Source organism: Macrosteles quadrilineatus, unplaced genomic scaffold (genome assembly GCF_028750875.1).
Source record: "Macrosteles quadrilineatus isolate MER2022 unplaced genomic scaffold, UCM_ALF_1.0 Scaffold_5__1_contigs__length_97177068, whole genome shotgun sequence".
Classification (NCBI taxonomy): domain Eukaryota; kingdom Metazoa; phylum Arthropoda; class Insecta; order Hemiptera; family Cicadellidae; genus Macrosteles; species Macrosteles quadrilineatus.
The window spans coordinates 45,690,931-45,717,770 of NW_026542598.1; the positions used below are offsets into that span (position 1 = coordinate 45,690,931).

Genomic DNA, 26,840 nt, shown 5'->3' on the forward strand with positions numbered 1-26,840 from the left:
GTCCTCCAACTTTACGCTTTGATTTGCTAACTTCACTCACGGTAGGTGATAATTACAGAAAGATTTTAGTTTATTTGCTCCGAAAACTTGAATGTTATTTTATATTCAAATAGGTATCAATCAAATTGTTTTGTGTGAGTCAGTCGCTCAGTCGGTCGTGTCGTGGGTTCGGATCCTGTTCACTGCCGCAAACATTTTATCAGTACTGTTCACCTTCGTACTGTACTGACTCACCCCTTGCTTTGCTGGATACGTTCCACGCACAGATCTGTAGTCTATGTGGACCGGCAAATGCAAGGTGAAAATGCCACCAACCTCTTTAAAAAAAGCTGAATCTATTTTAACAGATAGGTAAGAGATTTGCAATATTTTCAATTGGAGAAGTTTCATAAAGTTGACTATGGACCAATCGTCTATGAAACGCATTTAAGAAAAAATCAATTTATCTACCAAGTGATCGTTCCATGTTACTTACATGTCTCAACCATTGATCTCTAATAGAGATCGATGGTTTTAACCAAGTGTACCTAAGTGTTTATACCAAAACATTACTGTCCAATCAAGTGATAGAACCATATTAGATCCCCTTAACCAAATGACTAACTAACTGATAACACCATAACAAGACTTTCTTCAAGTCATCTACCAATTGATGGTACCATAATAATCTCTTAACCAAGTGATTATCTAAATATGTATGCCATACTAAGACTTTATAATCAAGTGATAAACGAAGTGTATCATATTTAGATTTTTTTATCCAATGATCAACTTAATGTTTGATAATTAATTTCCAATATAATAGCGTATGTAACAAAAGGACCTCTTAATCGATTTCACCTCCTAAACAACTAAATCACCAAACCATCAACCGAATGTATACCTAATTTCCTCCTGACCATACCCAAATACAAAACGACATTGCAAACGTTGGAACACCTCGGTAAGGTAAGACACGAAGGTCCTTAGTTGTAGCTGTAGTGGTGTAGTTTGTTCCTTAGTAACAAGATGGTTTTGTTGCAGGAAATAAGGTCGACCCCTGAGCCGGATGTTGTGGACGACCATTATCAAGGTGGGTACTGATTACGATTAGTTGTGGCCATTTCCCCCGAGGAAAATCTAATAATGACATTTTTAATTCCTCTCCCTATATGGAAGGCTAGTACTGTGGTAAAAGTATTGTTTACGTCAAGATTTTCACGTTTTATTTTTGGGTGGAAATATTCGTCTATGGTTCCCGCTGAACAAATGGGGTTTCAACGTGATGTCTGTAAGTGTAAACGTTTGTGGATTTTTAACTGTGGTTTTCCAAAAAAATAACGACATATCGCATTTTTCACGAAACAGCTCAATGATTTTAATTAGAATTGAATATGGTCAATTTTAAGTGTGAACAAAATGTTGCAACCCCCGATGCTGATCAAAGGTTTTCACAGTTGTTACGCGTAGCCAATGGGAAAAACTATGTAACGTCAGTTGGCTATTACCGTTTTTTGCACATGTTTTATACCTGAAAAACTTACTCTTGTCCAAAAGTTTGATCATAGCATCACCACGGTTTAATTCTATGGTTTGATGTTACAAGTGATGAAGTTATTCCTATAGGCCTTCTCATGGCTATCTGTATCCAATCTTCTTTTTTTGCATTTGTTCTATAAGATTTTACTTCTCTACGATTTTCTAGTACATTTCTTGGAGTATACTTGTTGAGTAAATAGCTTCAACTGAAAACATTTTTTTTGTATAGTCTACAACTTTCAAAATTCGTTTATGATGTATTTTTATCTTTATCAACACTTCAACCCACAACTAAGAAAACCTTTTCTCTTAACTCCCGTAGTTTAAACTCATACCCACAGAGGGGCATAAACTGGGAGTTCAGCCGAGGAGTACAGTGGATGCAGGAAAGAGGATTGTTTTAATGGGTCGTAAACACTCTACTGGAACCGAGAGTAAATTCTTGCAACAGCCTTAAGTCAGTGAACGCTGATGCAGAGTTTGCTTAAATTAAGAAAATTACCTTTGAACTATGTTCGACAAATCATTATAACTGCAACCATTAATTAAAAACAAATAATAATTGTCGTGTCTATTGACATTGAGAATTCAAATAATTAAATTTGTAATCACGCTCGAAAATCCTAAAAAGTTTTTAATTATTTTTGTGAAATATTATCTCAAATTTCAGGCAAATTGTTTACATTCAGTGTCTGCGATTTTTCTCGATAAATTAACGATCATTACAGTTTTGGTTTTACAGTAGAGCTTTGGTAACATGGTCAAATATTACTTCTTATCAAGGTTGACTTCTTACAGAGGTTTGTAATAGCAATTAATTAACTTATATATAAAGAGTATTTTAAATTGACATATGTTATCAAGGGCCATTTGCTACTAGAGTTATCTCTTCGCGTAATTAATGTTTAGCGGTTCCTCTATTTCGTGCTAAAACGTCCTTAGCTTCAATGATTGCAATATTACTCTCCATTTACTGTTCTCAAATTTATCTCAAACCGATGTTAAAAATAAGATTTACTGTATAACGAATGTCAATCTTGCCAATAGTCCGAAAAAAATTGTTCAATCCGTAGCAAAATCTAGATAAGATGCTTCGGTATTCTATTTCTACAGTCTTCACTGGTTGAGCGCAAATAGGAACCCAGGGATAAGGTTGGTTGCTTAGGGCTTGTGGGGAAGTGAGAGGAAGTGAGGGGAAGGTCAGGAAGAAAGGTGATATATTGCTCTCTTGTGTGTGTGTTTGTGTGTTAGTGCTGAGGTGTTTTGTTCAAAATGCGATGGAATAAAATAAATCGTCATATGGGTTTAACTTAAAATATAAATGTGAATTGTCTTAAAGGTTGTTTGGTTTTACAATTAGGGTGTTTAGAAACGTTATTCTAAAAAAAAAAAAAACAGACACGTTAAAATAAGGTATTATTTCCCATCGATGAAATCTTCAATTAATTGTTTTCTACCGGGGTATGTGATGGGGTAACTTATGACATACCTATTGAGTACTGTTTAAGGACATTAATGGCATATTTAAGGTGCTCTTACCTCTCTTTCGTGTCGAGTAAGAGCAGGCTATATTGTACAAAACCGGAAGCTAAAAAAGATGTGTTGGTACGAAGATTTTCGTGGATTATACTCATAAATCTCATAGTCCAGTAGTATTAAAGAGGTGTTCGTATTAAGAGTTTCGCTAATTATTGTCATGAGTCTCATGGTCCTATCAAGATTGGGATCATAATTGATCTCATGAACATCATTGTATTTAGCCACAGGAGCACATCAGTATCTAGCATAGGACGACTCAGAACGCAACGATACAATATTATAGTATGCAAAACCTCCGCTGCACATGAAGATCCAGCAAGATAATCTAATACACTTTTAAAGCTTCGCATTTTAGTTGCAGGTGTTTGTATGCTCGTTTTTGGGTAATATATCTTAATTAACGCGAAATGTGGTTTGGAAATTTGGTTTTGATCAAAATCAAATAAGCTTTCAAGTATGGATTTCCCAGTATATTATTCAAGTGTAAGCATAAAAAATTTTTTTCTCGATCGATTTAGTTACTGGTACATCGTTTTAGTTGTATTCTATTTATGTGAAACTTTCATTGGTGGATTTCGGTGATTAGGCCTAGGTGTATCGATCTGGTGTATTTCTTTATGCTGGCATGCCAAAGTTCAAATTAAAGTGTATGTACTCGGTAATATAAAACAATACCCCCGCCGCAGCAAACCTGCAGACTAAGCGAATTTCCATTTGACTGATTGGATTTACACTGAAATGTCTAAGTACTTAAAAATATAACATTTATTCTTGATTTAAATAGAATTAGTTTAACAAGTACTTAGGTTTGCTGCATCAGGGAGGGTAAAACTGTTTTTTTTGTAAAATGTGAATTGTTAGTAAGAAATAAAAACATTTTCCAAATTTGATCAAAATATGTTCACAAACAAGCAAACTACAACAGTTTACTTATTCTCCATAAGAATAACATAGGAATTTTTAATTTACAATTTTTTGGAATTTTCTCCGTAACCATTAGGCGCATAATAACGCTTCAGTATACTAAATTATTTGTTTTTTGAAGCTCTACAAAATGGTTTGGAAAGAAATTGCTAAATTTTATGTTTTTTGGGTCAAAAATGGGAAAAACCTATTTTTACCCCATAAAACCCCCCGTAAACCCCCGTTCCCATAGTCCGATCATGCTGGATCGCGAACTCGTTCGAATAAACGTACGTTTACACGTTTGTACCAAATTTCATCAAAATCGGATCATTTTTGCTCGAGTTATCGTGCTGACGGACATATATATATATATATATATATATAAACTAGCTGACCCGGCGAACTTCGTATCGCCTAAGTTATAGGTTTCCCCTAAGACAGACCGATGGAAAGAAAGTACCGTTACGTTTAATTTTCAATATGATCTCGTTCGCATCGCTCAATCACGTCCTGGTTGAAGTTCGTTCGCTACGCTCACTCACCTTTGGGTTGGAGCTCGTTCGCTACGCTCACTCACCTTTAGGTTGGAGCTCGTTCGCTGCGCTCACTTGCCTTCAGGTTAGCTCGTTCGCTACGCTCACTTGCCTCCAGGTTGAAGTTCGTTCGCTACGCTCACTCACCTTTTGGTTGCAAATTAGCTGTTGTCATAAATGTAAAAGAAATAATAGTGATGCACCCTGTTGGTAATCCTTGTAACTTTAATGCTATTGAACATCATAGAGCAGAACCAACTTGTTTAATTGAAACAGCTGTTAAGATTCATTAATTCCATTTCTCATAAGGTTAACATGGGAAACTCCAGAGCCACTGGGGCGGAGCCCTTTTAAGAATTTCGAAACGGGAAATAGTTTACTTTCTATTCGCATACCTACAGAATTTACACACCAAATTTCATAACGATCGGTGAAGTCGTTCCGGAGGAGTTTGCAGACAAACACTGTGACACGAGAATTTTATATATTAGATATATAAATATATATATATATATATATATATATGAATTTGAACGGATGGTGTTTTTGGCCTCTAGGGACCTCAAAACGAAAAAAAAATCGGTCCCACGTCCAGGTCTTACCATGAGTACTACGGTAATAGCTTATTCCCTATATGGGAAATTCGCTAAAATTAACCGAAGCTAGAGTTTTAATTTCGATTATGGGTGTTCGACGATACACCCAACTGTACACATGAAAATGTTATAAAAGAGTCTCTTAGCATGGAATATCTTAACAAAGCATCCATGGAAACTATACGAAATCCCCCAAATTCTACCATTGTTTCTAAATCCTTATTGGTATTTCCCCTATTCCCCTGCACCCCTATATTGGACCTTGTCCGGCCCGACTCTATTATCAATCTCCACCCCGAATGTGAGTCACCCCCGTCAATACCGAGGACCCTTATCACCCCCCCCCCCTTTGTAACCCGACCCTTCAAAAATCACAACCCCGGACCCCACCCCCAGGGCTGCCAATGTCAAAACTGTTGTCTGGCCCAGTCAGCTGTGAATGACAAACATCGTTACTGATAACGAGCGAGTTTTGGGATATAATTGGCATTTTACAACACTTCGGGATTGGGTCATTATGGGACGGGTAGTCTCATCGTAATGGTAAAATACTTTACAGTGGTTGGGTAGGAAAGAAAAACTCATGCAAAGATTTGTGGGTGGTAGATTTTAGATATGACAACATTGACTCAGTAGTTATTTTTTCTTCTTATTAAACATAATTTTTAGTAACGTCCCACTCATGTAACTCCTCAATATGGATATGTCTGACCATTCTGGGTATATTTCATATTTTTTAATCGTATTAAAATTAAAAAGCTTGAATTAGTAATTTTTGCCTGGGTAAAGATTAAAGACGTTCAGCTGGTAAAGATTTTAAAATGGTGGGTAAAACGATTACAACAGACAAAAAGTACAAATTTTAACGCCACGCTTGATTTTAAATAAATATTTTACATTGATTTTTTTGTGTGTATAAGTTTAAAGTAAGCAAAAGTAAAGATTGCTCTTTCAATGTTATATTTAAATTTCGTAATTAAAAACATATTCTAAATTACACCGTACAATCTGTTTAGGTTCCGAAAGGCATTTTATTTTCAGGGCCTTATTTACCATCGCAGTGACGAAATCTTAAATAATAAACACATTGTTCAGTAGTTACAATATTTAAACCCAGGCATGGCAAATAAAATGTAAGATATAGATAATCCTTCACCTAAAACATAAAACCTCTTCAGCAATTAAGACCCTAACCAAACTCTTACAACGATTCAGAGATAAAATTTGTCATGCAAATACTAAAACCTGTCCAAAATGAAATACCCTTACAACACTTTACTAAGATACCAAAATGTAATTAATTCTTCAAACCCTGCTCAAAAATAAATCCCTGACAAAAACTCCTCGACGTTTCTAAGATATAAAACAATCCAAATTCCAAATCTTGTCCAATGATAATCAAGCTTGATAACACTTTAACAACGATATTAATATATAATTAATCCTCAAAACCCAAAAATAAAGCCTAAAAGATCAAACAATGCCTCATCCAAAATCCAAAACCTTACAAAGCCTCGACACTTCAACGATATTTATCAAGACAGAATCATTACGGTCTAACCCTTCCACTCTTTGCGGTTTATCTCAAAACAACCCTTGTTCTCGGCCGATAGCTAAATTAATGATCTCTTTTCCGAGTCTTATCATCAATTCGGGTAAGTTGCGGACGCCATTGTGAACACTATTGTGCTCTCCTGAGACAAAAGTGTTCACAAAGGGACGGGCTGCGAACCCGCTTTTGTATCCGAAATATAAGTACAAAAAGAGGTCATGAGACTTCCATTTGTACCGTGTGTGAAAAGTTTCAGTTCATTTTTGTTCTACTCGACGAGTGATGTTCATTTGATTTATGTACACGAGAAAATACTCAGTTAAGTGTTTAGTCATTTAGATAATTGTAATGTTTAATTAAACAGAATGGATAGAATATGCGATTTTTTACATATTTAATTACGTTAAATTCCAATAATATTCTTATACTAAAATATTTTTCAAAATGGCAAGAGTTATTCGAAATTTAGAATAGTTATAAATACTTTCGTCTTTAGTTTTTGTTTATAAACGTAAACGAAAACCTCAATAAATAGATAGGCCTAGTCAATTGCGAAAATATTTTCCATTGTAGGCAATATTGTTTAGTAAAACCTGAAATTACAATTTTACCATTAATTCGATCTCAATTTGTAGTCTAGTATTAACAACATAACACAAACAAATATTTAATTTTTAAACAGGTACTCCAAGCACAGTCTATTTTTCATTCGGAATTTGACCATAAATAATTTCTTAGTAAAATTCTTAGACTAAACTAAGAAAATTCTACTTGAGTTTTTAAACCCAGTAGGCTATATAAGAGAATCTTTCGTTCCCACATTTTTATAAATAAATTATAATGCAAAACTAATTAAAATGTAGTATTAAGTCAAACTTTTTGTTTGAAAAATATCTGAAATTCAGTTTCTACAATTTAATACATACCTAAACAATTTTTGGTGAATATTTTTGACTTTATAAACCGCTACCTCAGTTTAGATGCAAGTGCACTCGGTTTTCGCCGAACGCTGCCCCATAAAGGCTCGGGCCCGGCGTTATGGGCCTCTTTTCCACTTTTATACCCACATTCAAATGTGCACTTTCAGATTCCCTAGCCAGATAAAAAAGATCGGTTTATTACGTCATAGATCGCAGGTCGTTAGGAAGCGGACGTTTTCTTGAGTACTAAATGTGACCCATGTTTGGGACTAGAAAATAAATCTAAGTAGAATACGTGTATCGTTTGAGAATAGGTTAATGAGATGTAGGATTTCTAACAGCCATGTGTAATAAAAGCTGATAAATATTTCTTGAATATTTCTTTATTTGCTGTCTGTAATACAAATTTTAATGTGTTACACAACTTCAATTTGTATACGATAATTGTACGCGATAAAGTCTTGCTTGTATTAAAAACACCATTAATTAGTGAACTTTTAGCTCATAGACTACAAGATACTGAAAATAATTGCATTATGTTTCTCAAACAAAATGTACCATAATTTTAAGGCCTCACATCAACACAAATCAATAGTTGATATATATTTATTCTTTTTAGGGGAAGCTATTTTTGTTATATCTCCCCTGCTTTTGGGTCTAATTTAGCCCTGAAGTCTGACCCCCCCCCCCCCTCTTGGCAACTGTCGGATAATCTAGTGCCTCCCTCACTGCTAAGGCCTCTATGACCCCCCCCCCCCTCCCTAACGACCCCCCTAGTGAGCCCTTCAGGAACTAGTCGGTAATTGCAAACCTAACGATGGAGGAAGAAAGACAAACATCGCAGTTCAGAAATGGAAGATGACTGAATCAAACGATTTACGATTTCTTTGTGATATTTTTTGGGTTAATTAATGATAATAATATGAAGAAAATTCCAAGCTTTGAAACCACTTTGTTATGTTGTTAACTTTGACAATTTTCTAATTTACCAATAATCAAAACGCCGTCCTCTACCAAAATGTGTAAAATTCACCGAATCAGCTAGGCTGGGCTAGTATTTTCATTTGATTATGAATAAACAATCTAATTACATCACTTCAAATATTGATAGATCTCTGTTGCACAATGAATTCCTCCACTTAAACATTTAAAACAAGTATTTTTATCTAGTAGTATAAATACATGTTTAATTAAATTATATTTACTTTCATACAATAGAAGCAATAAAAAAATGTAAAAGCAATGTAGTAGAATCTTAACTAAATTCATGGTAAATATTTTAAAGTTTCAGTGTGTAAGTTTAAATTTTCCACAATTTTTATGTGTGTTTCTGTACCAATGGCAATTAATTTTTAAATTTTGAAAGGGAACGGTCCAAACCCAGGTCTTGTTAACGTTTACCTTTTTGTTAGACAACATCATGAATTCATAGTACAATCTCTCGATTTCAAGCCAAACCACAAGTTACATGAAACCCAAAATTATTAAATTTTTCAAATTTGTTTGTTTCTCATTGTTGTAAAAAGTTGTTCTGAAAATATTCTAAACACAACACAGTACAAATTATTGTGTAGGACACACGCACATTATACACGTACGTATTGTATTGTACTCGTGTAAGCTTGGCTGCCAGCAGAGGCAGAGGTGGCCCCTTCAGAAGCTGAATACAGCACTCACGGCATCGCTGCATTGCGGGCTCTCTTTGTTAGGCGTCTCTCTAAACCACATTCGGGGACACTTACACCGCCTACTGAACCTGCCTCTCATTTGGGGCGCACAAACACCATGTAACTGTGAAATCTGGTTTTAATTATGTCAAATTACAATTAGATTCTGTCGGTGAAACTAATACAACATATTCTATGAGGAACGATTTTATTTTACAGGAAATCTCTCGAATTGAGTTTCATGTTACTTTAAAAACTTGGATAAAGATGTTCAAACGAAGCGATGAAATAAATTGAGTCTCTTAAATGGTTGCTGCAAAGTATGGAATATTGTGGTGTGAAATTCTAAATTTAGTATAATTCAAAATTTGCCTACTAACTAAAAATATATCGGAAAAATAAAATTAAATTAAAAGTGTCTGAATGAATTCGTATTCTCTACCACAATAGTCGATGTATCGTTCACCGGTGAATAAAGAAATTAATATTTCACTTTGTGTTCGCAATCAGAAACGGTCTATATTTTGCTTTTTGCTTTAATAATTTTCACTGGCTTTCCAATATGAAAAGTGTATGTATTGTTTATCAATTAAACTCAGTGTATCAGCTGATTTATAATTTTATTAGTATTGTTGAGTCCCAAATTAAATTTTTAAGTATAAATATTTTGAGCTTTCAACTAAAAACAAACAGGAAACGTCATATAATTCGTTTTGGTTTTCCATCCTAAATCCCCAGTTCACAAAATCCCACACGATCTGCTTTCTGCGCCAAAGGTTTGAAACGTCACTCTTTGTGAATGGACGGAAATCAGACCGATGACGCTATCTATGGTATTGCGGTTGAACTAAGGTTGCCATGGCAACGTGTCAATAGCCCCCCCTCCCCCCGTCGGCGGTGACCTGTCAAACTAGCCCGCGCCGTAGGCTTTTATCGCTTTTGGTACTAGTTTTGTTGCAGCCAGTACAACCCATCACTGTAAAAATATCGATTTTATTATCGCCCATGCGTGCCGAGCCCGCCAGTGCTAATCATGTATAATTTGAAACCAGCTTTCTGCCATCCTATCAGTTATATTAGGTTGTGGTCGGTGGATTTGTGTTTCTGCCCTGATTCCACAACTATTTTATGGGGAGCATTGAATTGGACGCTATACAAGATTCATTTTGTTGGTTTAATATTGGCACTTATGGTAAAATTAAAAACAGTTTTATGTTATATGTTACAAGGATTATTGTAGACATTTTCCATCCCCAGACAAAGGTGTAAAAAGAATAGTTTTGTATTTAATTTCAAATTTTGCCATTTGATTGCAAGAAATGAATTAAAACATAAACCACTAAAAATGAATTATGTTCAAAGAATAGTTTTGCAGTGGAAAATTTTAGTTTTGTATTATGTTATCCAAAAATGATTATATTCTAGTCAGAGAAATATAACACAAATAATGTCCAAATAATTAACCTCGGTAGAAAATGTCACAGCTTAGAACCAATGTTTTCCAAATCATGGTGTCTTAAATGAACAATGAACAGTTATGACATTATTATACAAGAGTAATTTGACGAAGAATGCCACATATTATTTATTTCTTCATATTGGACTTTCTGTCTCTTGTTAATGTCTGTAGAATTTTGATTACTTTTTGCCTGTTGCCTAATTATTTGTTCTTTGTTTAAAGCTAAATTTTGTTATGGTGGGTTTATGGTGTTTTATCGATTATTGCAGATATTTTCCATCACGATTAGTAAAAAAAGTTGTTAACACTGTAATGTGATCCCGTCACCAGTTTGGGAAACAATATATACGCCCGAAACTTCTGCAAAACTTGTTTTTTTTTTACCAACTGTGACAAAAATTTCCAATATAATCAATCAAACATCTTATTCATGATGCACTAACTATGGGTGTCACACTAACTATATTACGTCACAAATATTCGAGTAATTTTGTATTTTAATAGTAAATTAGTATAATCAAGTAACACCCAGGATTAAAGTCGTTTACAATGTACGATTTCAAAATTTAGGTGGTAAATATTTTACAAATTACAATATTTGTTGACTTTGAAAACAAGAGAACTGTAAGGACGTAAAAATTGTGTACATTTACACAATGCTATAAGGATGATATAGAAAATATTAAGATGTTCTTAGGATGTCAGTTGTTGTTTTATATAAGTAGTCTCACTCTACAGTATTTTAGCTACGATTGTATTGTTCATTTGTTCTTTAGAAAGCTTGATTTGCAAACACTAACCGTGCACATTACAGTCCGTAAAATTAAAAATATAGCGTTTATCAATAACCATACAAACTGTAATAAATCTAAAGTTGGATATACAAATTCAGCTTTTACTCCATAGTTTAGAATTACACATGATTGTATAGCTTAAACTTTGCTATGTTTTTAATCCTCTCTTGTGCAATTAACAAAGAAGTAAGTAATTAACTATTTTTTTATAAAGAAAAGCAAAACTTCTAAGATGGATAGTACCATTGACTATACACCTCTAGTACGGTACACAACACAATACATAAATCCCAAAAAAAGTCAAATCCTATCCGAAATTGTATCCAAAGTTATACCAGCTAAAGAATTTCCAACATTTTACAATTTCATGTCAATTTTCAAAATCACTCATTCAACGAGTACTGGAAATTACACAGAATGTATCCCGAGCCCAGTGCTGTATGTTCTTTGTCTAGTAACGGATTCTGTTTGAAGTGTGGCATGTTTGCAGGGAGGAACGGAGAGCTCAGGCTAGGAGAGGGAAGTCCCTCGGATGACGTTGGTATTTGGCCTTACCACAGTTCACTTGGGGGCAAGAAACCAACCCCTCCCACCCCCAGAGACATTCCGGTACGTACATTACACATTACAGTCTACCTCTACCTCACAGGTGAAACACACAGCCAACATTCAATCTTCAATCACAGTCACAGAGTGTTTTACAGACTGTGTGGTTCTGTGAAGTGTTTTTGGTTAATTTTTGTATGGATTTATTGGAGATATTTTACATCTCGTTAGTAAAAAATAAAGTATCTAAAATCGAATCTGTGAAATCTTCATATTAATGGTGATTGTAAACGTCTGAAGTAATCCCTTATGCACTATCACCAGCAATGAACTTTTTACAAAAATACTTGTTTTATTTATTCTTACTTTTATACATTCAGGGATTAATGGTGGATGTTACATTTTGTTATGTTCAATTCAATTTTGAATTGAAAACTTTAATTATTGAAAGAAGAGTTTTAAATTTCCATGTCTATATACTGTTTTATTGAAAGAGATATACAGTAGAAGCCTCCATAAGGAGTCACCCTTGTTAGAAAAAATATTGCTATCGCCCCGCATCCGGGCCGCACCCCCCATAGTGACTCAAATTTTAATAGGAACCTAATACTCTCAATACTATTCTGTTATATTTTTCAGTGGTATAAATTTCAGAGCCAGTTTTTACTTTCTCCCCCTATACAGAAATAATTTGCCTATATGGAAAAAGTGTTGTTTCCGTCAACATTTTATAGTTTGAGTTTCGAGTTGAAATATCCATCTATAGTATTATATAGAATAGTAAAATATTATCCATCAAAAACTCAAACTTGGAAATTTTCACAAAAACAATATTTTCTCCATATCTATCCCCAGAAATTAAAACTACAAATGATAAAAGTAATTCTTCATACAACGTCATAACATTTTTCAGACCGTCATACTAATAACGTCACAGACCCAAATGGAGACTGTTATTTCACATAAAATATTTATATTAAAGATAGTTCTGTTTACAAAAAAATCATACTTTTCTTTGTTGCTTTGTATTGGTGACATACATGTTCGGTAGGTTTGGTAGGTAGTATGTTAGTCAAAAGAGCATGTTAATAAACGTGTCCATTTATTTGCAGAGCTTTTACATTAGTAACAGGATTGTGTCATGATACTACTGTCGCTCTTGCGCTTGTTTGTTTCGGTTTCACGTTATGACACGACACTTTTCAACACTAATTGTGACTGTTTGAGTGTGACAGTATGAGTTTGTTAGGTATTGTTGGTTAAAACATAAAGTTTTCTTTTTTGTGTGAATGTTTCACTGAGCAAATGTATTTTACTGTGTTCAAAATCATACTTTTGAAAATTAAATTTACTTGGTAATGCCAACAAAATGTTTGAGTTACCATTAAATTTTATGTATGATTTATAATTAACTTTTATATTGGTGTAGTAGATTAGATTTCCTAACAAATTGTTAAACCCAGATATTCTGTTTTAACTTGTATAATGTTAAGACAGTCACGAGTCACATATTCTTAAGATGCGTATTTTAAGCTAAATATGAATGCAACAAATTGAAGGTATGGAATAGAATGAGATGTTCTGTGCCGCTTCATTACTGACTAAGATCAACTGTTTCATTAGCCAGAGCAAGGGATCAGGGACAGCTGGGTACATTTTGGAACCATCTTCAAAATCATCATACTAATATCCATAAAATTGCTTTATTTCAGAGTCCTGCAACGCTGCAAGAGACAGGGTCAGTTCACGACGAGACTTCCTCTAGTGGCAATAAGGAAGATGATGACGATGAAGAGGAGGAAATTGATGATCTCAAAACCATGCCTCACGACCCTGAGAGGCTAAAGGCATTCAATGTGAGTCAAAATTGATTTGATCTCTCTTGAGATTAGTGTATTTTGAAATGAACTCCGATGGGTACTCTATCCTGAGCTGAAAATGCATGCTGTTGTTTCAACCTTGGACAAACCTAATATTTTTATTTAGATTGTCTGGGTACTCAAGTACTTCGTGTGCTCCCACTATCTCCGCGTTCCGATATCTCCGAACCCAAATCTGTCCCGCTATCTCCGAATTCTTGAGTGACCCTTATAATCCAGTCACTGACTGCGTTGTTAGCTGTCATTGCATCCACGGCTGCGAAGCCCCGTGGATGGAAGATTTGATGAAAATTTAACCCGTGGGTTAGGTTAGGTTAGGTCAGGTTAGGTTAGGTTAGGTTAGGTTAGGTTAGGTTAGGTTAGGTTAAGTTAAGTTAAGTTAAGTTAGGTTAGGTTAGGTTTGGAAAGTCTAAAAGCAGGAAGTAACCGAGGATTATAGGGGTCACTCTGAAATTCGGAGATAGCGGTACACGGAGATATGGGGACGCGGAGATAGCGGGAGGTAACCAAGTACTTATAGACATACCAGAAACAAAAGAACCCTGGGCCATTTCGAGCTGCGCAGGTTTGAATGGTACGCTACATCTACCGGCGCGAACCACGTGATTTTTTCGTTTCTGCGCAGGCTGTTTTGTTCTTGGGATGTCTATAGTGCTTGTCTTAAAATTTGAAGGTTTGGCTGTTCACAGCATTATAAATTTAAGTTTGCAATTCTTGTATAAAACTATAAAGAGTTTATTTATTATTTTGCCAACGCCAAAAGAATTGGCTGGACCACCAACATTTCTCCGTTCTTGTTCTTACTCTAACTCAAACTCATACTATAATCGTTCATCCTTATTTATTTGATAAAATACATGACATTTTAAATTCTGATTTTGCAGATGTTCGTACGACTCTTCGTTGATGAAAACCTAGACAGAATTGTGCCGATCTCAAAGCAGCCCAAAGAGAAAATCCAAGCGATCATAGACTCGTGTACAAGGCAGTTCCCAGAGTTCGCCGAGAGAGCTCGCAAAAGGATAAGAACTTACCTCAAGTCCTGCCGAAGGAATAAGCGGACACGGGACTCCAACTGGCCTGAATCGGTAATTAGAAGTTTTAGAATAATTTAACATTTGAAATTTTTGAAAAATCAAACCAAACAGATGATTAGACTATTTGATAATAGAAGTGGGAGATGAGATGAATAGTGGAAGAATATTAGGAAAATCGACCTAACAAATTCGGACTAAGTGGAAACTTTGCACAGTTGTTTAGTAAGCCTAAATAAATAAAATTTCAAAAGTCCCCATAAATCCCTGCTGTGCTTCAGCCGCCATCTTGGAAAATGGCGGCACATTTTCACTTTTTTAACAATATTTCACAAACTAATGGTATTAGAGAATTTTTGTAAATACAAAAGTTAAAGAACGTCTAAAAATACATATTTTTTATATTACAAGGTTTGCTCTATCTCTAATGGTTATTGAGATAAATAATAAAAGTTAGGATTAAATAAACAAATTCCCATGTTATTCTTATGAAGGAAAATAAAACTGTTGCAGTTTGCTTATTTATGGATATATTTTTATCAAACTTGGCAAATTTATTTATTTTATACTAAGCTATTAATATTTAACATAAATATACACTTTAGTACCCTCCCTATAGCAGTAAACCTAGTACTCGATAAATTTAAAGTTAATTAAATAGGGAATCTATCTTACATTTTTAGGATATATTTTTAGTAAAAATCCAGTCAGGCAAATGGATATTCATTTTTCGATCATATTAACAATAATTTTTCTTATTAGTACTATGATTTAAAGCCCACTTACTATTTTGTCACTACCATGTAACTACTAAAAACTTAAGTGGTACCTACGTTATTACTCCCGGTATAATTTTTTGTCGGGAAATATTAGGAAATTGAACCTTAAAATCCGGACTAAATTGAAATTTTGCACAGTTAAGCACAGTGAGACTAGTTGATGAAAATGGCAAAAGTTCCCAAAAATGCCGGCTGTGCCTCAGTCGCATTAAGTCCGGATTTTAAGGTTGAATTTCCTAATATTTACCAACAAAATAATTATACCGGGATTAATAAGTAGGCCTACCGTGTAAGTAGTTACATAGTAGTGAAAATATAGTGAGTGAGCTTTAAACTTACTAATATTAATGAGGGAAAACTATTGTTAATATGTCTAAAAAAATAAATTTCCATTTGCCGGACTGGATCATTACTAAAATATATTCTTAAAATGTAAGATAGATTCCCTATTTAAATAACTTTAAATTTAACGAGTACTAGGTTTACTGCTATAGGGAGGGTAATAAAGTGTATATTTATGTTAAATATTAATAGCTTAGTATAAAATAAATAAATTTGCTAAGTTTGATAAAAATATATCCATAAATAAGCAAACTGCAACAATTTTACTTTCCTCCATAATAATAACATGGGAATTGTTTATTTAATACTAACTTTTATTATTTATATCAATAACCATTAGGGATAGAGCAAACCTTGTAATATAAAAAAGATGCATTTTTAGACGTTCTTTAACTTTTGTATTTACAAAAATTCTCTAATACCAATAGTTTGTGAAATATTGTCAAAAAAGTGAAAATTGGCCGCCATTTTCCAAGATGGCGGCTGAAGCACAGCAGGGATTTATGGGGACTTTTGAAATTTTATTTATTTAGGCTTACTAAACAACTGTGCAAAGTTTCCACTTAGTCCGAATTTGTTAGGTCGAATGGCTTTATTATTCCTAAAATTCTTGGACTAGAAGGAGAGTTGAGGAGAAACATGGTGATGCATTTAAATAATACCATTTAACATTTTGTTTACCTATGGATAGTCTAAAGATTCTCTTATCAAATATCTATTTCATTTAATATTTTTGTTCTATGTATATTTACATGAACTCTAATGACAAGCCATCAAAAAGAAACTCATGCTACCTCACCCTTCTTTGCCTTTGACTACACTAAAATCCTGTAAAGAAAAGTAGAGCACAATCCTACTTTAGTCCAAAAAACCATTGAAAGTCTTGATACTTAGATTCTAAAACAATTTCCTCCTTCGATCTGAAAGAAGATATCAGTGTTAAACTCCCATATTAGTAAGTAAATATCACATTTGAAATATTCAAAGGGACTGTAAACAAGAACAAAAAGGACAATAAGATGAACATGAACATGGAACAATAAGATAGCTTGAAGCATTTCAAATTAAACCCTGTTTTAATTTAATGTGTTAGATACATGGATGATTCAGTGGTAAAAGCAAAGAACCTCTCATCATATTTCACAATCAACATATTACCAAGTGGTTTGCAGCCACTCTTACAGTACCCGCAAGCAGTCTGGGCGCACGGTTCCTTCTCCACTAGCCGTCCTGTATACATTTAACTAGCCCACCCCCTCCACCTCGCCTAGCCATGAAGACAGCTGAACCACCTCAGATTTGTGTGGGCTAGATGTTTTTGGAAATGAGCAATAAACACACACCCCTACACCTTGGGTCATAGCGCGGCCACGCGCCCAGACTAAATGCGACTACTGTACTCTCTACCTATTTACAAAACAAGAAGAAGTCTTTCAAGTGAACAGAACTTTTGGGGAACACGCAGTACGATAATTATTATTGTGTTGCTATCTAGAATCGTCCGACGCCTGCGCACCTGACCTCAGTACAGGCGGAGCAAATATTGGCCCAAGCTTGTGAGAATGAGAGTCACAACGCTAAGAGGATGAGGTTGGGACTGGAGCCAGTCAGTCAACCCCCACCAGTCATCCCGGGGGTAAGTGTAGTCGATGTCAGCTTTTGATTATTGAATGAAGTAGACATTCCAATCGCATATTAATCCTTCAAGACCATGGTACGAGTGCAGCTTGTCACAGCATTTTATGTCTTTCTGCTAAACCACTGGCGAATAGTAGTCGAATCTCACCTATGATTTGCAAGCGCTAGTACAGTCTTTAGTTTAAGCTGGCCAGCCTCGTCTTGCACTAAAATTTGGTCATCAATTGTAAATGTCAATGTTTTGACTCTGAAGTATACAGGTTTGGTACATGTAATAAGCAATACATATTAAGCTAATGTGTAGCTTAGCGGTTTTGGAGGGCCCATAGTGTGTGGCGAGGGTGGAAGTAGACACCCTCAGTGGTAAAGCTGAACTTTTACAATATCACAGGCAATATAAACATTTAATTATTGCTTTTATTTTTGTTGAATTTGGAGTTATTGTGTGGAAATGCATATCCCACAAAAGATATAAAAGGAAATAGCCAGGGCCGTATTACCCTAATGGCGGACATGGCATTTGCCGGGGGCCTCGGCCTAGGAGTTGGCCTCACTTGGGGCCTAAAATAGTATTTCTTGATCGCCACTGCAGGAGACAATGATGATGATGTCTACACGGCCGAGGGAGATATCCATGATTTTGCCACTATTGCGCAAATGACGATCATGTTATCGAGACTGCAGGATACGGAGATGACTTTTACATGGCCGTAGGAGATGTTCATGATTTTGCCACAATCGCTTCAGACGACATTGACATTTTTGTGACCGCAGAAGACCAAAATGACATTTACTCGGCCGCATGAGAAGTTCATGATTTTTGCCGTTTTCGCGTAAGACGACCATCACGTTTTTGTAACCGCGGAGACAATGATGTTGTCTATTTCTCCGTGGCCACATGTGTAGTTCATGATTCCGCCGCGAACGGAGGAAACTAAGATGACATCTCAGCACCGGTCCCAGACAGCACACTTTCTCCTCAGGACATCCCACGGATATTGCGACAGGATATGCAAGATATCCCATAGTGGTCCTATGGTCAACTTGGGATATCACAGGATATCCACAGGAATGCCTAATGTCCCCGCCCGGGGATGTCCTACGGATAAGCTCACACGCATATCCGTGGGACATCCGAGGTCATCCCAGGGTAGTCCTCAGGAAATTCTCAGGACATATGGGACTACTATGGGATGTCCCTGGGATAAAGTGTGGTCTGGGCCTGAACATAAAAAACACAAAATAATATAGATTTAGTATGAAAAGCTTAATTATAAGTTTAGTAAATTGATTAAATAGTTAATAAACACAAATTTTGAAGGAAAAAACGAGAAAAAAGTTTTGGGCCCAGACGGGTTTCGAACCTGGTACCTTCGCCTTGTGAGCCTCTTACCTTACCTCCTGAGCTATCTGCGCTTGTTGAATATGGGTGTTTTCAAGTGGTTAAAGAGTAGCCGACAGTTGCAATGGTCGCAATACTTAAAATATTTTTGATACTACAGTATAGGCTATATATGATTCTGTTAATCTGTTTAGGCCTCAAGTAGTTGAATTGTTTTTCTGGTAGTTGGAGAGGATACTGGTATTTGAATATAGATATTTAATCACCATTAGATTAGCACTGTAATAATTGATTGTTATATGATTAAAATTAGTTTTTTGTTGTTTTATTAATTTAAAGTTAGAATTAAATTCACATTCCACACAACTATGATAGAACTCTAGTTTTCCTGAACTCAGTGGTAGTAATATGTCAGTAAAGTAAAGTCAACCCTTGCTAGCCATAGTATTAACAAGACATATTTTCAATCTGGGAAACCTTGCAATATCTGGGAAATGCGTGGGAATCTTATTTTTAGAAAAAAAAAACAGACCAAAATTATTTGTTAAATAATAAAGACGGCCCAATTATAAATTCGGAATTACTGAAAATAATTACATCAAGAACAACACTGTAACATATCCAAAATTCAAAAGATTAATTTTTCTAATATTATTTTTTATTTTTCCCATATCCTTTAAATCATCTGTTTTAACTTTGTTTAAAATTAATTTATTGAGTAAATATTTCCTTTTTGTACTAGTGTAAACACAGCCTGAAGATGGAAACCAAGTTTCTGAAAGCACTAGTGAAAAAACAAATTATTATATATTGGCCTTGTTGAACATTTAAATTTAGATATACTGTACATTTCATCAGTGGTAGTATTTTTTTTCTTCAGTTTGTTACCGGGACATTACGGGACATTACAGGATATCCAGTGGATTTTGTACATGTCCCGGGATGTCATGGGACATTCTGGGATATCCTATGGCATTCGTACATATCCCGGGACTTTACAGGATATCCTGAGGTTAACTTACAAATCCCGGGACATTACGGTATATTGTAGGATATCCTGTGGATTTCGTACTCGTCCCGGGATTTTGCGGGGTATCCTGAGGATAGCGTACATATCCCGAGACATTCTCAGGACATATGGGACTACTATGGGATGTCCCTGGGATAAAGTGTGCTGTCTGGGGTGCAAGATGCTAAAAACTATTTCTCCGTGGCCATAGGAGATTTTAATGTTTAATATAGTGTAGTAGCCAGTTTTGTAAACAAATGCATACAATTAAACTTCTAATGTAATTTTTTTACCAAACAAAACTGAAAATTACAACTTGTTGTAAGCTATTGCATCTGGTAAAGTAATATCAAGTACCATAGAATTAAAATTTACAAAGAAAGCTGAATTTTACAGGATCAATATTGGTTCTACGTCGTCCATACAGGTGGAATGTCTACTTCAGTATGCAACAGCCAATGATGTCACTCTGTCTTTGGTACTAAACAATAATCGTTTTTTTTTTACAGTTTATTGGTGGGGGTGAGTTTGTGTTTTGTAAGTACTAGGGCCACTGCATAAAAAAAGTAAAATTTTACATGACAAAATTCAAATCTAGAATGTGATCCCAACAGCAAGTGAGAGGTAGTGAATCACATGTTTATATTATACTTATGTACTTCTGATATATGCAAGCATTAATTTATTTAATTATGCTATAAACTGCGATAAAAGGACCATTAGCTTCTTGAAAATAAATAATATTTAGTTCACCATCAACACTATTACATCTTTACAGAGTGAAACGCCTCCAAGTCGGCCTGCTCACGAGTCGTTCTCTGCAGCAAACCTTGCGTCCAGTGCTGCAAACCAATCAGAGAGCAAGCTGTCACATCAACATCAACATCCCATACACCTCAACAACAACAAACCCGACAGTCCGAACCTGGCCAAAGTGTCGGAACCTACCCCTGCGCCAGCTATCAGGTAAAAACATATCCTTACACTCATATAGTTGGGTAGTTGAATAGATGTAGTGCTCGCCTAGTAATCAGTAGTTATATCCTCCTATCGTGAGAAAAGTCAAAATCTTTTTAAAGGTTCGAAACTGGACCCAGCTGTCCAGCTGTTCATTATTGGGCTTCATAAATTATCCTGGCTAAAGATTCAGCTGATCTCAGTCAGCTATGATCTCATCTATTCACTACTCATTGTTCACTTGTCTTCACTTTAAAATACCCTGATGTGTTCCAGTTGTAAAATTATCACTATAGACCTATCTTTTGATACTCCGTAGAGAGTGTTGTATAATACATTCATTTTGAGGTCTAATAAGAAATCGTAACTACAGTGTATACTTGATTATCAAGCCTTCATAGTTATCCGAACCTCCGTTTTATACAACCCAACGAGTAGAACGATATCACTTGCTATGTGAGGTGACTACGGTATAGTGAACCGCTGTTCCTGACTGTACAGAACTTAGAAAATATGCCCCATACTTTAGACGCCTGCACTTATTTGTTATTGGGTGAGGCTCCTAAGTCTTAGTGCAAACGAAAACCTTGACTCAGTGTATTCTACCATAGACAAATAGAATAAATAGACTGTCAAAGGAAGGTTCCGGCGCCGACCACTAGGAGTGCCGTGTAGTTATGGTGCACACCGCTGCAGGCAAGGAGCGCAGGAGCCGTATGCAACCAGCAGACGCTGCAGCGGTGTGCGCCGTAACTACACGGCAAACCTAGAGGTGGACGCCAGAACTTATGCTAACCGCAGCACAGCTGACGGTCTATATTTATTCTATTTGTCTATGATTCTACTCAGTAGTGGTGTTTTTAAGATGTTGTCAATTTTTAAAATGTAATTATGGATTAGTACGGAAATAAGTTAACCAGTTTTATGTTTACACAATCTAACTTACCAAACTCTGTGATAGGAGGAGTGTGTTCAGTTATGTATTTATGTAACTATTAAATAAATATAGTATTTCAAAAGTTATCGGTAAAACTTTTAATTTTTTTAATAAAGCTAAATAGTTTGATTTTTTGTGTTATTCAAAATTTGATCTTATCCAGCCAGCCCTGTATCTTTATCTTTACATCTAGTGTTGCCCTGTTCCCTACCATCACACCTATGATCATTGATTATATTCACTATTAAATGTTTGCATTGTGGCTCAATTTAAAGTGCAAGTATTTTACTCCATGATTTTTTTCAAACTTTGAAAATTTGTTCGAACCTTTGATGAGCTTTCAACATTAACTTGATATGTTTCAGTTCTATCTCGAGCAGTCCGCTGAATGGTGCTGCCACGTCAACTGCCCCCAGCGCTCTGTTTAGACCAAACTTTGGACCAGCATTCCAACGAGGAGCGGGACCTCAGCCCTTCCCCGGCACTCCGCTGTTCCCCACCCCTCCCTTTGGTGCACCCGGAATGATGCACAACGGTAAGATATCATTCTGATTTTTCAAAATGAAAACCATCTGCAGTCAAACCTGGACAGGCCCGTGAATTAGACAGAAGCCGTTGACAATTTTATAATTAAAAAGAACTTTAATTGAGTTACAGATTGTACTTAAACAAAATAATGTGTTATTTCATTTCTTATACTTGTTATGCTTATTATTACGTCTACTTAGCTTAATCACACCAAACTGGTAGGACAACCATAGCAGACCAAAAAGAGAAAATATACATACTTTTTTAAAGGCTCAATCAACTATCTTACATCTAGCATATTTGACATAGAATTGTTTATGTTACCTACTAATATTTGCTTCTCTCAAGTGATTCAGAGAATCTTATGTATGATTTTGATTTTGTTCATAAAAAACAATGGATATTCCGTAGGCTTAGGGCATCCATGAGATGCATGATTTTATTCAGCAAAAAACAATAACAATGGATTCTCCATCCGTAGGGACTAAATAGTGATAATCTTATTGACTAAATTAGATTTTTTGGTCAAACATATGAGACATATGATTTTATCCAAAGTTACAACAATGGGTTTTCCGTAGGGCCTACAGACCTGAGCATGAAACCCTCCAAGCCGTTGCTGAGTCACAAGCTGAGTCCGCAGGAGATGGCTGCGGTCAGACAACTCATCACGGGCTACAGAGAGTCCGCAGCGTTCCTGCTGCGGTCCGCAGAAGAGTTGGAGCAATTGCTGCTGCAGCAACCGTAACATTCGGTTTTCCCCTTCCTCTACTAAGCTGCGGAGAGCTGGTTGGGGCTGGGGTATAAGAGACTCTTACGGCGGGTGCTGACTAGTGGTGTTTCTGAAGCTGTATCTTACAGTGGCTTCAAATGGCTAAAATGTTGAAAGTGTCGGGAAAACCATGTAACTAGGGGATTTAATGCCCCCTTTAATTGGAATTCAGGGATTGATGGTACTGAAAACTACACGGCTGTCTTTTGACATGGGGTTTAAATTTAATCTGGTTAAATAGTTAGTTAATCTTTGACTTGAACAGAGCTTAATGTTCTCCGTTACTTTTATTGCCACAATCTTACACCTCTAGGCATCATAGGAATTTTTTTTTTATTTTATGTTTTAAAATGTCTTCACTTTACTGACAAAAATGATCTGTATTTTTTGTTTAAATTTAATTACCAACTATCGCGTGATTATTGCTAAACACTAAGTCTTATATTAATCCGTAAAACGATGTAGGGAAATAAATCTGAGTTTGAATTTTCTAAAGCTTACTACAGGCCTATCTAAAATGATTCATTAAATATTAAGTTAATTAAAGTTACAGGTGCTAAAACTTTCTAACGCAATGGAAAACAAATTAATTTAAGAAAAACTTGACTGATGAAATAAAATTGTGTGGGAAGGTAAGTAAAAGAATGTTGAATTTTCATTACTAATTGTGGCAAACCAAAATGAAATATTATTTAGAAGAGGGGTGGATTTAAAATTAAACCCAAAATAACACATATTATGAGATATAAATTTTGTCAAAATTTGCCAGCTTAAGATAAACCTCTTTAATCCTTGTCTGCCTTGATCTAATAAATTGGCCATCTTCTTGCTGTATTTCTGTTAAACTTTATAATAACCAATATGTAGTTGAGTAAAAAACAAAACTCAAAAACTTCGATTTTGGAATTACCACTGGCTTTAGATTGTTGTCTAAATTTAATCTTTAAAATGAATTCTAAATATCAAAAAAGTTATAAAAAGATTATAGTTATTCCAAGGTTAATTTTTTCAATGGCATTGTAAGATAAATTGTTTAAGAGTTTACTTTTTACAGAGGCGACTAAAATATTTAATGTGTTCTCAAACTAAAACTTATTTCTAGGAGGCTTTACTTATCACTTTAGAGTTTGAAAACATTCAGATTCTTTAATTTACTATATTCTACTATTTTAATTTAGTAATTTAAAGTTTCTAAAACAACACTTGATAGAGCAAAATTATTGAAAACCTAAACAATATCCATTTTTTATATTGTTACTTAACTATAAACCATCTAAAAATTTAAAAATGTATCTTAAATTAAGACTTAGACAACTTTTGTATAACATAGCCTACTATTTCATGACATAAACTTAGTCCCTTTCTGGAATGTTCAGTTTCAAAACTACATTTTGAGGTTATCATGGTAAAAACTATCATCATTTATCAATCAATCGACTGTTCAAATATATTCCAATGTCATTAAAAAACAGTACCATGCTTATCAATAAACAACAAACACAAACAACAATAAATCAATTGAAATCGATATACCGGTTGAAAATGTTTATGTTATTGATTCGTCAACAGAAATGGAGTTTACCTGTCCCTGTTTAAAAAATGAATTCTCTTGCCATAATTTATACAGGATGCTCTGAAACACAACCCCCTGCAAACAAAATGCTCATTTAAGGTCACTGTAGAGATACTAGTAATTTAAAGTCAGCACCAGAACTTCACCGATGAAAACAAATGACAACCAAACAAACTTTAACGGAAGACAACACCAAAAGACTGTTAGTAACTGAATTAAGTGTACATTTCAATAAACAAGCACAGATATGTTTTTTGCACAAACGATTTTCATGTATTCGTTTACGTTGTGTGTTTTGTTCCAGTATTACCCTTATGTTATGTTTTACGGGAGTGTGTACGCTCTTTGTTGATTTTGTTATAGAATTTATTGCTATTTTGTAATTTTTTAGTGTTCACAATAAAATCAAAAGGTAGTTGTATCGGATGAATGTTTTATTATAAATCTTCGTGTTCCATGTTTTTATCGGAAGTTAGAATGTTTTAAAATGTCTAGAACAGTCACAACATGTAATGGAAGTCTCGATAGTGTATTTCCTTCAGTCAACAGTTTTGACTTTTGGTTTTATTAGCTTATATCTGGGGGATCCAAAATCAGTTTTCATTTTAAGCTTTGAAAACTAAACTATGCTTTTTGTTTCACTTAAAATGGGTTGTGTTCTGTTTACTATATCACGTTTGTTTAACTTATACTCCTACAACTATCATTATTTTAAACTAGTTAATTTTTAATTCATTATTAGGCCTACTCTAATAGTTGAATATTTTATCAAAACTACAAATACATTCCCTCATAAGTAAATTAGAATGATATCCTGTGAAAAAATAGTAAGGCGCTATATTATTTCATTATTTCACAGGCCAAACATTTCTTATTTTTTCACTGTATTGTGTTAAAGTTGTTACTTTAAAATTGAATTCAAACTGAGTACTGAGTTTTTGATTAGTAAGGGTACTAATATTAAATTGATCAGCAATATTTTTGAAGGCATTTAGGAGGTTATGTTTTTATTTTATTTTGTGATACATCTTATTTATTGACATGTACAAGTACTTAGTATTCAAATATTATAAAAATTTTCTCAATGATCCGACAATTAAAAACTAATTTTGATAAAAAACAACTGAGTTGAAAAGTAAAAAATATTGTTTTATTTTTACATTAATATTTACGATCTTAATTGAGTCAATCACCAACTTTATTTTAGTTGGCTCCTTAAAACATTTAACTTAATAAAATAATTTAAAATTTTCAATTAAAAGTAATTCTGACAATAGCCATACAAGCGTTTCAACACTAACTTCCTATTTGCCTTCAAAACTATCTCTGAAAAAAATATTACTAAAACAATAGTGTTAAAAAAACTAGTTTGAAAAGTTGAATAAATCAAAGCAGGAGGTAACTTAAAAATTTTACCAATGAAATTATGTTTTACCAACATCAATATGTTCCTAAAGTAAAACTGTTTTTTATAAAAATGCAATATCAGCGTATAGCTAGTTCAATAGTTTTATAAATTTTGAATACAATACTAAAAAACATTTTATGCAACATATTTTATTGGAGCTTTCATATACTGTAATTAGAAACAAATCATATCTGTAAACTTGAACAAATTATGGGCATTACGTTTCCAGATTTTCATTCTGTTAGAATTTCATCTTATGACACTGAACCAGAGTAATTTATCAATATTAACAATTAAAGTAATTTTTCTAGTGTCCAATTGTACTAAGAAAACTAAGTATAAACGTAAATAAGTCTTATACAAGTTAACTTCCTATTGTTAAAAATGAAATGTGCTTTTACCAAAAGTTCCTGTAGTATCTTGTTTCTATTGTTGGTCATGGAACGTTTGCTCATTTTTTAATAAAATTAAATCACATTGAAATACTTTAAGACAGGAGTTTACTTACTAGTTAACTAGACAAGAACCTGTGTGTGAAAAAACTACAAGTTAGGCAATTGTTATTAAAAAATCTTACGGATTAAGTGAATCTAAAGTTTTTCTAGACCAAT

The 26,840-nt window shown here is 34.5% G+C and overlaps 1 protein-coding gene across 4 annotated transcripts in view; it reads left to right on the plus strand.

The window, feature by feature from the left end:
* The window catches only part of LOC128994782 (nucleolar protein 4-like), a 56,760-nt gene extending 32,416 nt beyond the window's left edge, over window positions 1-24,344 (plus strand). For 3 of the 4 annotated variants that reach the window (XM_054419549.1, XM_054419548.1, XM_054419551.1), the window contains 8 exons: window positions 1,024-1,072; window positions 11,975-12,093; window positions 13,743-13,886; window positions 14,795-14,998; window positions 17,561-17,701; window positions 20,833-21,020; window positions 22,314-22,483; window positions 23,058-24,344. In XM_054419549.1, coding sequence (XP_054275524.1) covers window positions 1,024-1,072; window positions 11,975-12,093; window positions 13,743-13,886; window positions 14,795-14,998; window positions 17,561-17,701; window positions 20,833-21,020; window positions 22,314-22,483; window positions 23,058-23,224 — 1,182 coding nt within the window. In that variant the 3' untranslated portion in view covers window positions 23,225-24,344. The remainder of the gene's footprint in view (window positions 1-1,023; window positions 1,073-11,974; window positions 12,094-13,742; window positions 13,887-14,794; window positions 14,999-17,560; window positions 17,702-20,832; window positions 21,021-22,313; window positions 22,484-23,057) is intronic. The other variant, XM_054419550.1, reaches the window with a different exon arrangement.
* The last annotated feature ends 2,496 nt before the right edge of the window (window positions 24,345-26,840 follow it).